This window comes from Pieris brassicae, chromosome 2 (assembly GCF_905147105.1).
Source record: "Pieris brassicae chromosome 2, ilPieBrab1.1, whole genome shotgun sequence".
In the NCBI taxonomy this organism is placed as follows: Eukaryota; Metazoa; Arthropoda; class Insecta; order Lepidoptera; family Pieridae; genus Pieris; species Pieris brassicae.
The window spans coordinates 20503210-20520713 of NC_059666.1; the positions used below are offsets into that span (position 1 = coordinate 20503210).

The following is a 17504-nucleotide window of genomic DNA, read 5'->3' on the forward strand; positions in this document are numbered from 1 at the left end:
AAATTGTTCAATATACTTGGAACATTTATATTTAATACCTTTTAGTAATATGACTACGTTTTAGTTATCATATAATGCACTTAGTTTTGCTAAGAAAATGGTTTCTGAGACTTCTGCGAACCGACAGCAACTGCTACGAAAGCTTTCTAAGCGATGCGTCATCTTAGATACCGGTATGTGATATAATATTTGTGATCATGAAAATTAATAATATCTGTTTGTTTTTATTAAAATGGCGGACTGACAGTTAACGATCATGTAATAATTAGTGACCTAAAACATTTGAGAGCCTCTTTAGTATTACTTTATGAATAACCCTTTATTTTATTTTGTTACTTGTGTTTATACCCGAACTATATATAAACGTCATGCCTCAGCCTATTTAATGTTTTGTCTTACCATTCTCAAGTCAATTAATAATTATATAAGCGAAACAAAACTTTTTATCCCTACTTGAGGCAAACTTATGTTTGAGACAAGTATTTTATTTTACAAATAGTTTCAAAAGATTTTATGTATTCTTATGTGCTGCATTTTAACCCCCAATACATTTTTTACGGCTAGTAAATAATGTCTTAGTAAGCAAAGACAAACGAACGTTATTTATGAATGGTATAGAAATAGCAGGATCTTAATAATAATAATAATTTATTTCAAGAATATAGTATAAAAATGTGTAAGGTGGTAAAATCGTAAGTTCGCGTATATTCTGCCACACACAATGGCGTGCAAATTTGTCTTTAAAGGAATTGTACATTTTACATTATTAGTCATATGAATTGGTCAATTCTTATATTATTTGTATCGTACATATCATATCACACGTTATTAAATTTATATCAACTACAGTGTACGAGACTAATAATTTATTGAATAATTTTTTTTTTCAAAATTAATACACCAAGTCGACATTTTAGTGGTAGAACGGTTTTGATGTTTTCCATTAAAATTAATGATGAAATGTATTTATATGACATATATCACTTATTACAAGTTAAAATATAGAGCGGGAAATTCGCTTTTTGAGAGATTATTGCTAACTGAACTTACGCCATCGAGGAAAATATAAATTTTCTTTAAAAGAACATTATTTCCGTTAAGTGCCAGACAATCGATTTTCCCTTGTTTTCTATCGTGACTTATTTGGAGATTGAGCGATAGCTATATTTTATGTGAACGTGTCGTGTTTGCACATCACGCTTCCATATTAGATAATACAATTTCTACATTATTGTATTTTGAACACGTTTTTATTGTGGTTGTTATACTCGCTATATTGTTTCTATTACTTCTTGTATGTTTAGAAGTTACTACATATAAATTACTGAGAGTGTAAAAAAATACCGATACTGATCTACATTATATTAGGAAATTATCTATATTAAATTATAATAAGACAATATTATAAATTTAAACTTACGTTCAAATAAAATCCGCTTGTGATCCATGACCGGCCCGTCAATAGACCTGTCACATACTTCCTCCTCCATTTAGCCAGCAATCCATCATTACTCCTCCTTTTCATTGAATGTCGGTTCACTACATACCGGTCCATTGTCCCTGCTCACTAACCATTTAAAACAATCAAAGAAACGCTGACTTCACCCAACAGACGCAATAAAACTAAACAGACAAAAAACCTTTACGCGATATGTTATATAAATTCAAGTTAATTACGAATTTAAACGCGGCGCTAGAAAGTCTATGGAATTATTTATCTATAGTCGCAAATGACGTTTGCTTTTTGCGCCTTTTTCCAGGGACGTCGTCCTGTTACTAAGTTTACACGGCCAATAATATACTTTACACTTATTGTTACCTTATTTGTGTTACGGTATGTTGGAACGAATACAGGCACGTGATTTGAATGCAATGGTTTCATATGGCACCTAATTCGGACAATAGACCACTCGATATGCGACACATCGTTTGTCCTCTATGTAAGTAGGTAATTTTCTTCGCCTAAATTCTTCGTCAAGGACGTTATTTAGGTGAAAATAGTTTGAATTGTCACGCAATTTTCAAAATCAGGATGATGTAAGGAAAAATACTATTTAAAGGTAACTTACTGGATAACATTACTGTAGATAGGTAAATAATTTTCATGTGCATAGGGTCAAAATGCGATTACATAAGTTACAGTCGATTTTGTATCCTTTTCTCATTGAGCAAAAATAACTTTAAAAATACCTTTTATATTATGCTAGATGTGCCAGCTTTTATGGGTACTAATAACTGTCGAGTGGATACAATTTCCTATGAAAATTTTAGTGTAAAAGCTGAGACTAATTATTCAACAGCCATAATTAAATTGAATTTCACTTATTACATAGCTAAGTAAAATATATCCACTTTGCCTCTACTTTATTCACAGGCACTTTAATGTCAAATATTGGTGAGCGACCGCAAAACTGGAACTTATTCTTAATTATATATTATTGACCCGAAGCATTGAAAAAGTAATGGCTCATCAGATGTGATTCATTGATCTGCTGAGGTGCTCTGATGTGCAGCCGAAATTTAATTAGTCCGGGATAACACATATAATATAATTGTTTAAGTTAGATTTACAATTTAATAAATTAGCTATTTTAATTTAAATGTTGCTTTATTGTGTATAAATATCGCATTTTCTCAAAGTGACGAAGACTCCATCAAGCCCTTAATTATCGTGATGAGAGATGACAATTTTTAAGCTAATGTATAATATACTGATAATATTTATTAATTTGATACTTTGTTGTTTGTAGCATATTTTATATAAAGATTCCATATTAACGCATGTGACAGCTTTGACTGACGTTTCCATATATATGAGTAATGACCATTGAACGAATTTGAAATGAAAAATGTCAAATCATAAATATGACAGTGATGGTTTTCAAATAGTTGCATCGAAAAAATCATTTAAAAACAAATCCACAAAGGTACCAAGACAACCGTCTGATTTTCTAAAATCTAAGTCGTTTAATATTGATATTGAAAAATCTTACAAGTATGTATACGACAAATATTTGTATCGAGATATATTTTAAGGTTATGTTTTGGGGTTTTAATAAAAAATTATTTATTTTTTAGAAAAATCATTTCGGCTGTGGACGTGTTAAAGGATTGTCAATTTTCTAAAGACTTAATTAAATCAGTGAGTAACATTGTATTGGATAGACAGATCGTAGAGCTGGTTTGTTTTGGACTCGGAAGTATAGGAGAATGCAATATTTCAAGATATCAACTAGCATTACTACTGTGTCTAAAGGACGCCTTTGAAATAGATAATATACTTGTCCACGATCCTATTTTTAGTTCGCAAGAGTGCGATCTTTTAAAACGATTAAAATTGACTATAATTGAGAAAAACAGTGAAGGTGATTATGTAATATCAAACCAAGGTGTAACTATTGTCTATTTACCTCACTGTCCTAAGCAATTAACTAATAATTTTCTCTGGAGCAACTGGAATACACATTTGGAAAATTGCATTCTGCTATGTAATAGCTTTACATCACTTATAGAAAATCAACTAAGTAGAGTCCTATCAGAATCTGTCCCATATATACAGAACATATTTTCATATACAACTGAGGTCTCATTAGAAAATAATTTTGTCTATAAAGATATTTTTAATGATACTTCAATTCATTACTTTCCAAGTGATAAGTTGATATTGGCTCCTGTAGACTTCTGGTTGCAACAAAAAAAGCCAGAATACAAAGACACTGAAGAGTTTATTACATCTCTTATGATTGAGAAATTAAATATTGTTTGAAGGTCTAAAATGGCATCAATTTCATCAAAAACTGCATTGGCAACCCTACGACAGCTGTTATCAGAATTACGTAAGCTGAGTTCAAGTCCAAAGTTAGCAGAGAACCAAATGGCAAGATACATATTGAGCCAATATCGGAAGTACCAAACAACAGACCAGCAACTTTGTAAAGCAGCAGATGAAATGCATTTTAGGGCTAAAAGCTATTGTGAATACCTTCACAATGCTCGACGCTATAAGGAAATAAACACCGAATTCAAAGGAAAAGGGGAGAGAACAGTGGGAGAAACTGCTAATATGGTGGGTTTTAAAATGCCACATGATCCCAAGTGAATATATCAGAATTATAAATTTTGGAGTAGACAGTAAACAAATTTTAATTTAAATGCTAGTTTATTATTTACAAAGTATAAAAAAGTGTATAGCCCCAAAAAATGGTGCAGTCTTTTATAGTTAACAACATAATTTGCAATTTAATATATATAATTTCATGTGAATGAATATAATATTAATAATATAAATAAAACAGTAAATATCTTTATTATTGTGTATATTGCTTTTCAATAAGCTTGGCTATAGTTTGTAATTGCATATTACTGGTGCCTTCATAGATAGTTCCAATTTTAGCATCTCGGTAGAATTTCTCTTGAGGGAAATCTCTTGTGAATCCAACACCACCCATGAAGTCTATGCATTTTGATGTTAGGGTCTGAGCGATTTCTGTAACACAAACCCATAAATATAATCTAAAAATTGCTTATTAGCGCTTATATTACTTCATTACAGTGTAAATACAGCTTTACAGAAGGACACCAATTTTAATTCAGTTAAGTAATGTAATAAGAAAATGAATGTAAAGGTCTAATCGTTGCTTTATGATTTATAGATATTAAGTTAATCGCAATAACTTCTAAATATATCTTTAAAAAGTATCTATTATAGTTTCTCGAGGGCCTCTAAGATATGCACGATGAGCCCTTAGAATATCACAAAAGCAGTAGCTAGATCAATTTTAGGTTTTCATAAAAAGTATAAAATTCCAACGAGTTGGTAACTAAAGACATTTTCTTATTTAAAATTATTAATGTATATTTTCAATCTCCCTCGGCCTTGGAACTCATGACTTATAGTCATACTCATTAACACCTACAGTCACTATTATAATTGACAATATAAACTTCATTGTTTGAAATATTTGATAATAGTTCGCTCGAGCACCCGATAGATGGCGATATTGTAAATAAAAATATTAGTAATAGAAAAGAATGTATGAAGTTAAGATAAAATACCTGAGGCAAAATATTTAGCCATGGCGGCTTCTTTCACAAAATCCATTCCGTTTTCTTTTAATCGCGCTGCGTTGTATGTAAGCAGACGAGCTGCCTCCAGCTGTGTCTGATGGTGAGCTATTTGATAGCTTATACCCTGAAAAATCCATTATATCTGTATCTAAATTACCTCTTGGTAAAGCTACGGTTTGCTAGTAAATTGACATTTTCTTTTGCTAATATAAGTGTACGTTAAGAATTGAGTCGAAAAAATCAGCGAAACTGTAGACAGTTCTCACAACCTCTTGTACATAAGCTTTCAAACCCAATCAGGAAATCGAATAAAAATTCATTATAATATGTAGATATAATATAAAGAAAGAAAAAATTCTAAAGTCAGGATATCGGGTAACTAAAAAATTTAAGCAAAAATGCTTATTTTAAAAAACTACAAAAAGGAATGTTACGTACAACGGACTGTGCGTCTAAGTGCGGAAACTGAGTCCACAAACCATAAATATATATTTTCTTTTAATAATACCTGGTAAGCAAATATCTTATTTCCGAACTGTTTTCTTTCCAATGTATAGGGAATGGTGGCGTCCATGCAGCCTTGACATAGCCCTATCATCTGCGCAGCGATACCAATACGGCCTTCATTTAGGAAACCAGCTGCGTATTTGTACCTAGAATATTTTACATATTGTATCACGGTTTCTGTTTATGAGACTAAACAACATCCAATAGCTATTTAGGGTTTTTTTTTGTCAAACCCAGAGCCAAAATTTAGCGCGAACTTTGTCTGTATGTAAAAATTCATTCATCATTCATCAATCAAAGTGACCATTCTTTGATTCAAAACGGGAAATTGGTTTAATTTAGGTCAAATAATAAGTGGTCAATTAAAAAAAAAACTTTAAAACTTTATTATTTAGAACAATTTGGCTTAAAAGTTGTCACAAAATGTGTTTAGTATTTATATTTATCAAAAGAACAAATTTATTTTAATATAGTTGGTGACGATTTCAAATATGAATAAAACTCTTGGCACGATTGTTTTTAATATTCTGCTGCTCAAATTATTGCGCGGTTTCTGGAAACTGGACAACTTTGCGTCCTACAGTTAATTTCGGGGACACAGGGTCTCGTAATTTAAAAAAAGATATAGTCCCGTTCAAAACTGGACGTCTGGTCATGTTGCACTTGAGTCGCTCTAAGTTCCGACTTAGAATCCTATCATTAGAGTAATTGGGTTTTGAAACAATGAGTTATATTTTAAATAATGATATTCATAATACGACATCATATCAAAATGATTAAGCTTACCCCTTTCCATATTCTCCGAGAATGTTTTCTTCAGGGATTTTGACGTTATCAAAATGTACCATACAAGTGCCTGATGCACGTATACCCAATTTGTTTTCCGGCTTCGCCACGGTCAGACCAGGGGTCTCTCGCTCTACTATGAAACAGGTGATTCCTTTGTAGCCCTATAAAGATAATCTTGTTAATAAACAGATCTTGCTAAGTCCGTTTGAATAGTTTTGTACTCCGTAGCAAAGCGTCTGTTTTAAGACATATCATCTAACGACGATAAACAGTGCTACCACAAACTTAGAATTACATGGTATGACGTATTATGAATGGCCTGTTATTGCTTCCTACAAGGTCAAATACAGAAGGATAAAAATAGCTCTGTTCTGTGACATCGAGATATTGACATCTTCAATTGACGCTGATAAAAAATTTAAGCTCACAGAACATATTGAACATCTACATTTATTATAGACAAAATTCAACCTTATGTTAATGTAATAAGTGTTATTATTAAATAACTAAGGTATTATTATTATATAAGTATTTAGGTTAACCAATATTAAGTATTATGTAATAATCGTTCATCGTGGTTGATAAAAGTATCAATAACAATTGTAGTTTCATCAAGAACTGTATTGTCGACGTCACACGAATCATTTCAAATAAACAACCAATGTTTATTATTTATTGAATCGGTATATTATTACTTATATATATTGCGTAGATTAAGAAAATAAAAATTAACAAAAGTTACCTATGTTTTCTGTTAGTTTATTTGGTAATGAGCAAGTACCAAAATTCATTACTACTTATTCAAAAGATAATTGTATTAAATAGTTTTAAATTAACTTAAAGACCTAGAACATATAAAATTTATAACCAAATTGGATTAAATACAGTTTAGCTAAGTCAAAGCCAAAAATAAACAGCCGTCAACTTTGGCGCTAAAATTATTCGATGTTTAATAATTGAATTATATCGTAAACATGTTTTTGATTGTAGCTCATTGATTGTGGAATGACTTGGTTATCATAACGCACATGTCACAAACAAAATTATAATGAAGAAGATATATCAAGTATACATTTTAAATATAATATTATGTATGAGACCATCGAATTTTTTGTTGTTTATAATTATGTTGTAATTATAAATGTTTATAATTTGGTAATAATGCCTATGTTAGTCAGGGTTGATGTAGCAGTCTAATGATACAACATATAGGATATAATAAAAATGATTTAAATAGAGACCTGTCCCGGCGTCGCATATGTGAATTTTTTTATATGGCAATAAACAGCCTATAGTTACAGATTATCGAATATTCGGGTCAGCCATACAAATATTTTCTCTGTAACCCCTGAGATTCTGCAACTATTATTATTTCCTCTTTTAATTAAACTCAATTACTAATAGTAAGCTTGCTAAGTGATTGTTTAATTCAGAAGTGATGGGAAAATTTTGTAATGATACCAATACAGATAAGCTTTGGAAACTTTTACAAATGACATAAATTTCCTAACATCGTTAAGAAAATATTGTTTCATTAATGTTGATGGTGATGGGTAAATAATGGCTGGTAAACAAACGGTGGAAATTTTTAATCATCATGTGAACAATATGTGCGTAGTTCAAATATAAAATCGTTACCTTATTATAGACGAGTAAATTGTAATTGAATTCCAAAAAAATGCCGTAAATTAAATTGAGTTTATTTGTTGTTTGAACGCCCTAAGCTCTAAATGGAATTATTATTTTTGTGTTGGATCGTCTAATATTTATCGAGAAGGCTATATAATATCACGCCCGAAATAAAGCTGGTCAAGCCTGGTATAATATGTAAATGCCATTTGTTTGAAGTAAATAATATTGTATTAATTGTGTAGTATAAAAGTAGGTTCTTACTTTTGATGGATCAGCATTGGCCATAACCAGGAATACGCCAGCGACATCGGAGTTTGAGATCCACATCTTGGAGCCGTTGATGATGAAGTGGTTACCCTCTTTCTTGGCGACGGTCTTTAGCGAAAACGCATCAGAACCTGATGTTGGCTCTGTGAGGCAGAAACTTCCAGCCTGAAAGGCATTTTAATATATTTTTTTAAAAGAGTTGTATAAGGCTTTTGCATATAATTGTCAATAGTATGTTTTCTAAAGTAGGGTAATTTCCCACATAACAAGTCATGAAGATATTAAAGTATTAATGACACCATTAAATTTGTGTCTGTGGTCATTTAATACAAAAATACTTTTAGAGGGAACACATTTTTCGCCAAAAAATGATCACATTTTTGGTACAGATACAGAAATTTGAAACCCAGACCTAAAAAGGCTGTAGCGCCCTTGTTTTTCTGGTTAAAGTAATTGTGTTTTTGTATATAGTTTCTGTGAATCTTTAATTAAAAAAAAATTGCATTCTTGCATAAAAACCTGACATATTCATAACACAAGTATAGCTAATTAGTTCAAAAACACTCACATATTCCGTACACAACTTCGTTAAGTATTTTTTCTTCTGTTCTTCAGTACCTAACTTCATGAAGAGGGAATTGACAAGCGTGTTGTGTATGTCCACGTAGGCGGCAACAGATGGATCTACTCGAGAGAGCTCTTCCACCACTAACATCATTGTGAGGAAACCACACCCTGATCCGCTATATTCTTCTGGTGTTTCTATACCCATGAGCTAAAAATATGTTTATACATTTACGTTATACTACCTATAACTTCAAATGCAAAAGGGTTTATCTCTTTGTTTAATCTGTGCACTGATACTATGTCTTTAAATAAATAACGTTTACATAATCTTACATAAAATAATCTTTGAAAATTATTATTCTAAGTTTAAACACTTCGGATGACGTGTTCATAAGAGACATAGTAACATTTAATATACATTTTATAAATGTTTAAAGAAGCAATACAATCAGATGTACGAATAGTGGATTTCGAGATATTTTATCGACTTTTTTAACCGAGTCTCAGATTTGAAAATAAATATACATCACTATCTACGAAAGATATAAAACCATGGTAGTATTAGTATTATTATTAGATTATTAGAATAGTAAAATCGTGATAAATTAACGTAAAACTTAGAGTTAAATAATAAAGTCTAAATGTTTCAACTCAAATTTATCTCTAGGTGTTCTGGGATACATTTGAACTTAACACATATATATATAAAATATTGATATTGAGTACTGTGCTGTTTCTCGCTGGATTGAATGTACTATTAGACAATTGAATGAAACGTTCAATAAATCTCAATAATTTTCGCTTGCACACAAAAATATACTATTATTCATATTTTACATTTTTCTTGTCTTTGTTTCTAAGGTATTAATTTTTCCCATCTATTTCCAGATTGCATTGCATTATCAATTTTTTTTTGGTACTATGGAGAACAGCAGTAGCAAGCAGTTATAGTGATAGATTACTTACACCATTATCAAACAGCATTTGCCTAATTCCCTCGTCAATTTTGTGCTCATCTTCCATTTTCTTGACCAAAGGTGCGATTTGATCTGTTGCGAGTTTCCGAACTGCAAAAAAAAATATTTACAGATTAAAATAAGATAAGGATTTTTGAAGTCATACGACTGATATACTAATAATGTCATCGGAAATTTGTCCAAAGGGTTATCATTGTTTACATCGCCTATATTATAATTATAGAAAGACATTATACCTATATATACATTATACATACATATATAGAATACCTATATATACATTATACATATGATAATTTTATTTATTTAACCATAACTTTATCTAAGTATTAATTTAGATATTTATAACAGCTTTTGAATTTAAAAACCATATAAGTTGCTATACAATAGTCCAGAGACCTAGAACCCTTAAGTTAAAGGAAGAAAAACAAGCTCACGACTACGTATAAAGTAGAAAGCATATTTTTTTATCTATACGTGGGTAACACACAAAATTTTTAGAACGGGCCAGTTAGAAACATTTTTTAGCCTTTCAAGTTTAGAACTCTTTGGTAACCTAATTTAGTATATTGCATTCATTTATCATTTGTTTTTGTGAATTGGCGGCAAATCTAAAACTCTTGTTACACGTGAAAATGAACCTAACGCGAGAATTTTTTTGTCAATGATTTATTACAACTTTCGTTGTGGGCTTACTCAACAACAAGGCTATGATATGCCTATGGCTGCGATAAACACTTCTTAATGAAGCCCCACCTCGTGCCTCTATTTACAATTGGTTTAAGGAGTTTAATCGTGGACGTAGCAATCTCAATGATGATCCACGCAAGGAGCGTCCTTTAACAGCGACTACTGAAGATAACACCAGTGCTGTGCGACGCATGATAGAGGAAGATAAGAGAGTGACCTATCAGCACATACAGGCAAGCCTAGACATTGATATGAGTCTAGTTCAAAAAATATTACATCAACATTTAGGCGTCAGGAAGCTTTGTACCAGATGGATTAATCGACTTTAACCGACGACCAGAAACACCTTCGCATGGATTGGTGAATATTAATACTGGCGCCTTGTGACTTTCATTTATACCCAAGAACTAAACATAAAATTCGAGGTATTCGCTTTATGAGACCTGAAGATGCGGTGAAAGTGTACGAAAATGTCATAGGAAGAACGGCTCCACTACTTTTTCAGTGGTTCCATCGAATGCGGCGATGTGTAGAGAGGCGTTAGGCTTAGGTTAGGTAAGTCTTTTTTCATTTTCTGAACATTTTCAGTGTTACCTAAGTATTAAATTAGTGTCTCTGACTTTTTCTATATCGTGGAACCTTCATATCACCTTCAGAATCATTTATTTGTGATAACATGTTATCTATGTGTACATTTAAAAACTAAGTTCAACAAATATACTGTGTTTTTAATAATTTCAAAATCTGGCATAATGTCGTCTCATGGTAATAAATAAACTCTATTTTATAATCAAGTCAAATCAATTAAATTATCAAGTCGGAAAGAAAATATTAGGTAGTTTAGTAGTAGTATTAGTATTTTCTATTAATTTATACAAAAATTGGCAAGTAGGTGATAAACTTTCTGTGCTCTGTCCTTTGCTACGCTTTTTGGAACTTGCTAGTTCTATATGAGCAAGTATTTTGCGAAGGTTCGAATGGTCTTTCTCAAAGTTGAGAAAAGGCCTTCGCCTAGCTTTTCTATCGGCCTACGCTGCTTCTTCCTCTTAATTTGTGTTTCTTTCAATATCGCCCATTACGGATAAACAACATTAATAATGTCTGGTAGCATTATATTACATATTAATTTATACTTTAACACCCTATACGTAAAACTATTATTATCACAATAGCCACATATTTTGACTAAGATATAGATTTTGACGTTCATCCCTGAGGTCGTACATAGGTTCGTCGCCGGCTATGCTACAATGGAGTTTGATTGAGTGCGCATTTAATATTCGCTCGAAAGGTGAAGGAAAACCTCGTGAGGAAACCGGCTTGTTTAACCCATAATGCCGACGGCGTGTGTCAGGCAGAGGAGGCTGATTACTTATTTGTCTATTAGTATGTCAAATGACCATAGATCAAATCAAGAAATCAGAACTAGAAAAGTTGAAGCACCAATGATTTATTTATTTATGGAGCTTTGGGGAGTTTGCTTGGCTGTAATAACAAGTTAACAGTTTGAACAATAATATTTTATCTTTTTTGTTATACCTACGTATATCAGTATATAACATTGAAAGTTAAATAAAATATTGTCAAAAATGAATTCATAATGGTGTTAAATGACTCTTAGTAACTGAAAATTGATAATGTGATATGACATTGTTTTGAATAGATAAGAGATGTATTGCGTAATATTTCACATAATACAAACAAGTGTTCTGTATGTTTATTTATCTATATTATAAAATACACCCGAAGTAATTCTAGAATATTTCACATGAAATATGAGATAAATAATAATTTTAAATAACGACAAGTATCAAACTTTTGTGTTACTGTATTTTCCAGATAACAATATTTCCAGATAAAATTACTTGACGAAATAAGAGTTAACAAATATTATACGAACATATTTTTTTTTAATTAAATTAAATTTTTGCTTTAAATATTGAGATTTTTTTGTCTTTACAATATAATTAATATAAAAAATAAAACCTTTGCCTTTATGTATTTAGTCCAAAATACTTTTGAAATTTAGTTTAAATTAATTAATTTTTTAAATATTTGAACTTTGAAAGAAAACACTTTTTAACCGGATTGAAGCTATGTATTATTATAAATTTCTAATTATTTTACATAATTTTAGCTTCAATCCGGTTTAAAAGAGTTTTCTTTCAATGTGTAAAAGCTATGTTAACAAAAGACAATACTATTTGAACTTCTTCAACTTCGCTATATGAAGAGTATGGCCAAAATAATAAACCGTACTTTAAAGTCCCTCTAAAGGGTCATAAAACATGTATTCTTTTAAGAACCTATGTGGAGTTCTACTACTTGATACTCCATTCCTTTTTTTCTTATAGGTATATATGAACATTCTACATCTCATTGTGTGGTCTCGGTCGTGATAGTGCTACCTGCTGCGATCAGTGATCCCAACTCCCAAGTTATCTTGTTTTTGTTGTACACTCCGTTTGACAGGTAATCACAAATATGCCTCAAACATTAAGTATTATAGCTTTTTACTAAATCAGTTAAAGCCACACTTGGAGTTTAATTTGGTTTAATTATTAACTGTTGGTTTTGAGGCTTAATATTAATTTGGGGGGTCTGCGATCACTTTAGTATGTCCAAGGATGTAGTCTCTAGAAGGTAGTCAAGAGTTGAATAACTCCCGTAGATCCGAACGTTAACTAATGTTAACATTTAATAAGCTGAGAGATGCGTGATAGAAGATATATGGTTCCGAGAAATTTCTGGATGATACATATGGAATTAATAAACGTGTATATCTACAACGATTGTCACGGTGAAATATTATGTAATTCAAACTGATAACTTAATTTTTTCTAGTCAGTTAAAAATGTAACATATGACTTTGAGGGCTCAGAATTCGCTTACACATTATATACTTCTAATAGATAGGATATCAAACTAAATTAACGGATTTTATTATCGGGTTTTTATTGAGTCGATTATTGACATAGTACATTTCACATAACTTTTTAAATCAAATTAGGATTACTTCAAGCACAACTGAATATTAACCTCCAAATTGACCTTGAGATTGAGGTGGGTGTGTCCCTGTTGACATTTATTGATTGACTACCGATTCCCGGGTAAATAAATAAAGATAACTGTTCCCAGTTGAACGAACTATTAAAACAAGAGGAAATATGACCTACCACCAGACTATGACCAGACGATCATATTATATTACAGCTACTTCATGTATCATGTACTTCACACATAAAAAGTTTCAAAGCTGCTTTTGCAATAGGACAGTGAAGAAAATACTCTAATATGAATCGGTGGACATTTTCAGCAACTCCATTCGGCCCTTTGGCCGTTTAAGCAACCTTGTATTCTTAGTAATCTATTTAGTTTTCTTTCGCTTTATTATATTCCTACCTAATTCAAATTTTTGGCTTCTTGAACCCATGCGACCTCTAAACAAAAAGTCCCTAATCAATGAGGTTTCAATTGCGAGAAAGTATGGATGGCGCTGTGCCTGTTTTGTAAGTTCATATATATCATATTTCTAACATGTTTCATAAGTATTTGAGTGTCTTCGTTTTAACAGGAGTAATGTTTCAGAGTATAAAAATATATTTTTTGTAAATTACGCATTATTTATTGAACGTGATAATGAATTATTGTGTCTATTAAAAGGTATATTGCTGTATAATTCACACGAATGGTAATAACTCTTAAAGTCACAATTGAATCCTATGTAATTAGTGATTGTATGACCTTGTACTAATGGAAATGAGTATTTTGTTACTTGAAATATTATCGCGAATAAGAGGCCGCCGTTATTTACATAATATAGTCTCTCTTGATTATTTAATACTAGCTGTGTTAACTGTTAAACAACACTTCAGTACAGATACCGGCACACTTCTTGAGCATTAAACAAGGGAGTGGGGGAAAGTTTGCGCGGGACACAAACGTCAACTGATTTACCAATCACGCGATAGGCGCGTCACTCTCCCAGTGATACCTAAAAATCGCTTCTGCGCAGGCAAAGACATATTTTGTTTAAGATCTTTGCCGGTATTTGTAGCAGCGTACACCTTCACTGCTTCATAGAATTCAGCCCAGCTTCGCACGGCTAGACATTTATTTTATTAAATATATATATCACATACCTATCTATATCTATATACTTCGACCCGATATGTCTAAAGTTTTCAAAAGTTTTCACACTAAATGATCTATCCGATGTTTTGACATTATATTTAAGATGTGTTATCTCTTAGTGCTCTGTGCACATTCACTCACTTTTAATATGTAATATTAACATTCGTTCGTTTTCGTTATTGTTAAGGTACATTAAAAAATAATTATGCAATTCGGTGCAGTAGTTCGGTAGTTACGCACATATTCGTTGCGTTTTTATTAATATAGGTTAAGTAAATACAAGAAAATTTGCATTGGACTGTTTTGAACTCCTATATTAATTGACTTATAGGTACTAGAGGAATTTAAATAGACATTTTTAAAATTGAAACATACACACGTATAAATTAATATATAGTTCAAGTTTTAAAATTGTCGCAATGCCTTAGTAAACGTTACCAAGAATCTCTTTTGAGCACCTCTTCACACAAAACCATAATGCGTTGTAACCGTGAAGAATCAAACAAATCAAATGTGGAAACTATATATCCAGTATTTCATACGTAACTGATAAGGTGGTATGTATGGTATGGCAGGTAATATGATTATTCAAGATTGTTTTTTACTACGGCTTACTACTCACTGTAGCCCTATTATCATTTATAATCGCACCAACGAACAAAAATTATGAACGTCCTTGACTCTAAATAAAGGCTCGCACGTATCAACCAGTTACGATCCGTTATTTTTATTCGAGAAGCCCGACTTTATTCATGTATTGACGAAGAAGCTTTATTGACATATATAACCTCTATACCTGCCTACTCTTGTGAAACGTTAAGTAGAGTAATGGAATAACGGCTGTCAAAAGTAAACAATAATGAGCGTGTTGCTCTATTGTCTATATAGATACTTTTTTAAATATTATGGCAATAGTTTTGACTTTATATAGATACTTGCATCATCAACAAACTTGCTTGTTTGTGAACGGCGCTTCAAATATTAGTCTGGTCCTTAGATTAAGAGACATTATTTTTTTCGTTTGAGTAAATTTAAAAGCCGTTAAAGTTCCGTCAGACAAGTGAGTGAACGAAACGTTTAACGAGTTTCCTAAACGTTCCTAGGCAACAAGAGAAACCTAACCTAACCTAATCATTTACAATAAAGCAAAACACGGAATTTCCAAGCTCTAAGTTCTTCACGATCACACCGAAATAAAAATAACAAATGAAATAATTATGGCGGAGTCTTGTTTTACCACCTGGTTTTACATTGTTAATCAACACGCTGGTTTTCGGTCAGACAGATAGTTTCCGACGCTGCTTTATTTAAATCAAAATGTTTGCGACTAGACTGAATATCGACATTTAATTAACTGTCTGATTTAACTACTTTACGACATATAGATCGGGATAATAAAACAAGGGGAAGGCAACAACGAATAGAACAATAATACATTACCTATATCTTTTAATAAAATATAAACAAGCAATATTGAATTATTATTTTTATATACCCTCGCGATATGAACCTCTGAGGTTACAAAAGTATATATTTCTTTATTATTCTATAGGCCTAATATATGAGCTCAAAAATCTACCATTTGGAATTTGTATACACAAGTTTTTATATTTCTTAACAAAAATGTAATTATCTATATAAAATAACTTACTAGTATCCTTCATAGCCAGTTCATCCTCTGTCAACAATGTTAGAGGACGTGGTGCCTCTGTACTGTACTTCAGCGCTTTTCCGGCTACGACAATAGGTGCCCGCCATTGCTCTAGAATCTGCAACAGGTGGATAAAAAATAACTTTGCACCAACCTGCAAGGCAAATATGCTGAAGTATATCAATAAAAACACTTATCACACCTTGCTACCAACGCGGCGTATTGGGAACATTTTGTTTTATTTTATTTGCCAGTGCGCACGTTTCGTGCTGCCGACTTGAACCGGAATGGAAGGAAGACTGGTTCAATTATAATGTCGATACTATACGTTATCTCACTCACTCGAAGATAAGTTTTTGTTTTTTATTTGCTTAAAATACCTATGCTATAATAAATTTCAGAAACCTCAAGTACTTATTTATAATTATTATATATTATTTTGTTAGGTTTTGTAAATAACGATATATAATTCAATCTAGATTCTAGACCATTAGTACATGTCTAGAAAACTGTTCCACTGCACAAGTAGGTTATCCAATGTTATATATAGATACTCAGTATATTGTCTTCTTATTCATTGACAGTTTAATCATTCAAGCCAATACTTTATCAATTTTAAGTGTTTTACTATATTTGATACAGGTAACGAAATATTGTAATCATAGATTTAGCTATAATTTCCAATATTAAAAAAACGCCTACCTTGTAATAATAAGTTTTGGCATAATTAAATATGGGCTTAAACTTTTCCAGGCGTTATATTTTACTAGTTGACCCCGCGAACTTCGTTTCTCCTTAACGTGATTGTAGTTAGTATACCCTTTTAGTACAACCAACATGGAATATTTTGCTACTGAATACTGTTTCCGGAATGAACTGAAACTTTTAGGTTTTTCTGTAAATTTTTCTCTATATAAACCTCAGAGTTCACGGTTTGTGCGTCAGCCATGCAAAAATAAGTTTTTAATCAGGTAACAAATAAAAATAGGCATTGATACTAGCGGGATAAATATGTACCATAAAAATGAAATAGATGAAAAATAGATGTTTGCGGACCTAACCGATATTCACATAAAATTTCACGAAAAAAATATATTAGATTGAAATATAAAGTGCAATAGGTACTCTTGAATGGACAAAACCGTAACAATTGTAAAATAATATTTAATCTAAAGGTATAATTTAGTAATAAAAGTTACCTATATTAAATAATTGATTAAGCG

The 17504-nt window shown here is 31.4% G+C and overlaps 2 protein-coding genes across 3 annotated transcripts; one reads left to right on the forward strand and one right to left on the reverse strand.

The window, feature by feature from the left end:
* The first annotated feature begins 2834 nt into the window (after positions 1-2834).
* LOC123719969 (protein FMC1 homolog) lies at positions 2835-4152 on the forward strand. 2 transcript variants are annotated; one of them, XM_045676334.1, is made up of 3 exons: positions 2923-2995; positions 3079-3142; positions 3769-4152. In XM_045676334.1, exon 3 carries the CDS (start codon positions 3776-3778, stop codon positions 4097-4099), a length of 324 nt encoding a protein of 107 aa, XP_045532290.1. In that variant the 5' UTR covers positions 2923-2995; positions 3079-3142; positions 3769-3775; the 3' UTR covers positions 4100-4152. The 2 variants fall into 2 exon arrangements, with proteins under 2 accessions (XP_045532289.1, XP_045532290.1); XM_045676333.1 differs by having other exon boundaries at positions 2835-2995; positions 3079-3909.
* Positions 4153-4290: 138 nt separating this feature from the next.
* Positions 4291-16606, reverse strand: LOC123719968 (short/branched chain specific acyl-CoA dehydrogenase, mitochondrial). Its single transcript, XM_045676332.1, has 9 exons — positions 16484-16606; positions 16282-16399; positions 9796-9896; positions 8831-9037; positions 8257-8427; positions 6361-6524; positions 5576-5720; positions 5056-5191; positions 4291-4486 (listed from the first exon to the last, which is right to left on the reverse strand). The coding sequence occupies exons 1-9, from the start codon at positions 16511-16513 to the stop codon at positions 4308-4310; spliced, it is 1251 nt and encodes a 416-aa protein (XP_045532288.1). The 5' UTR covers positions 16514-16606; the 3' UTR covers positions 4291-4307.
* Positions 16607-17504: the final 898 nt, after the last annotated feature.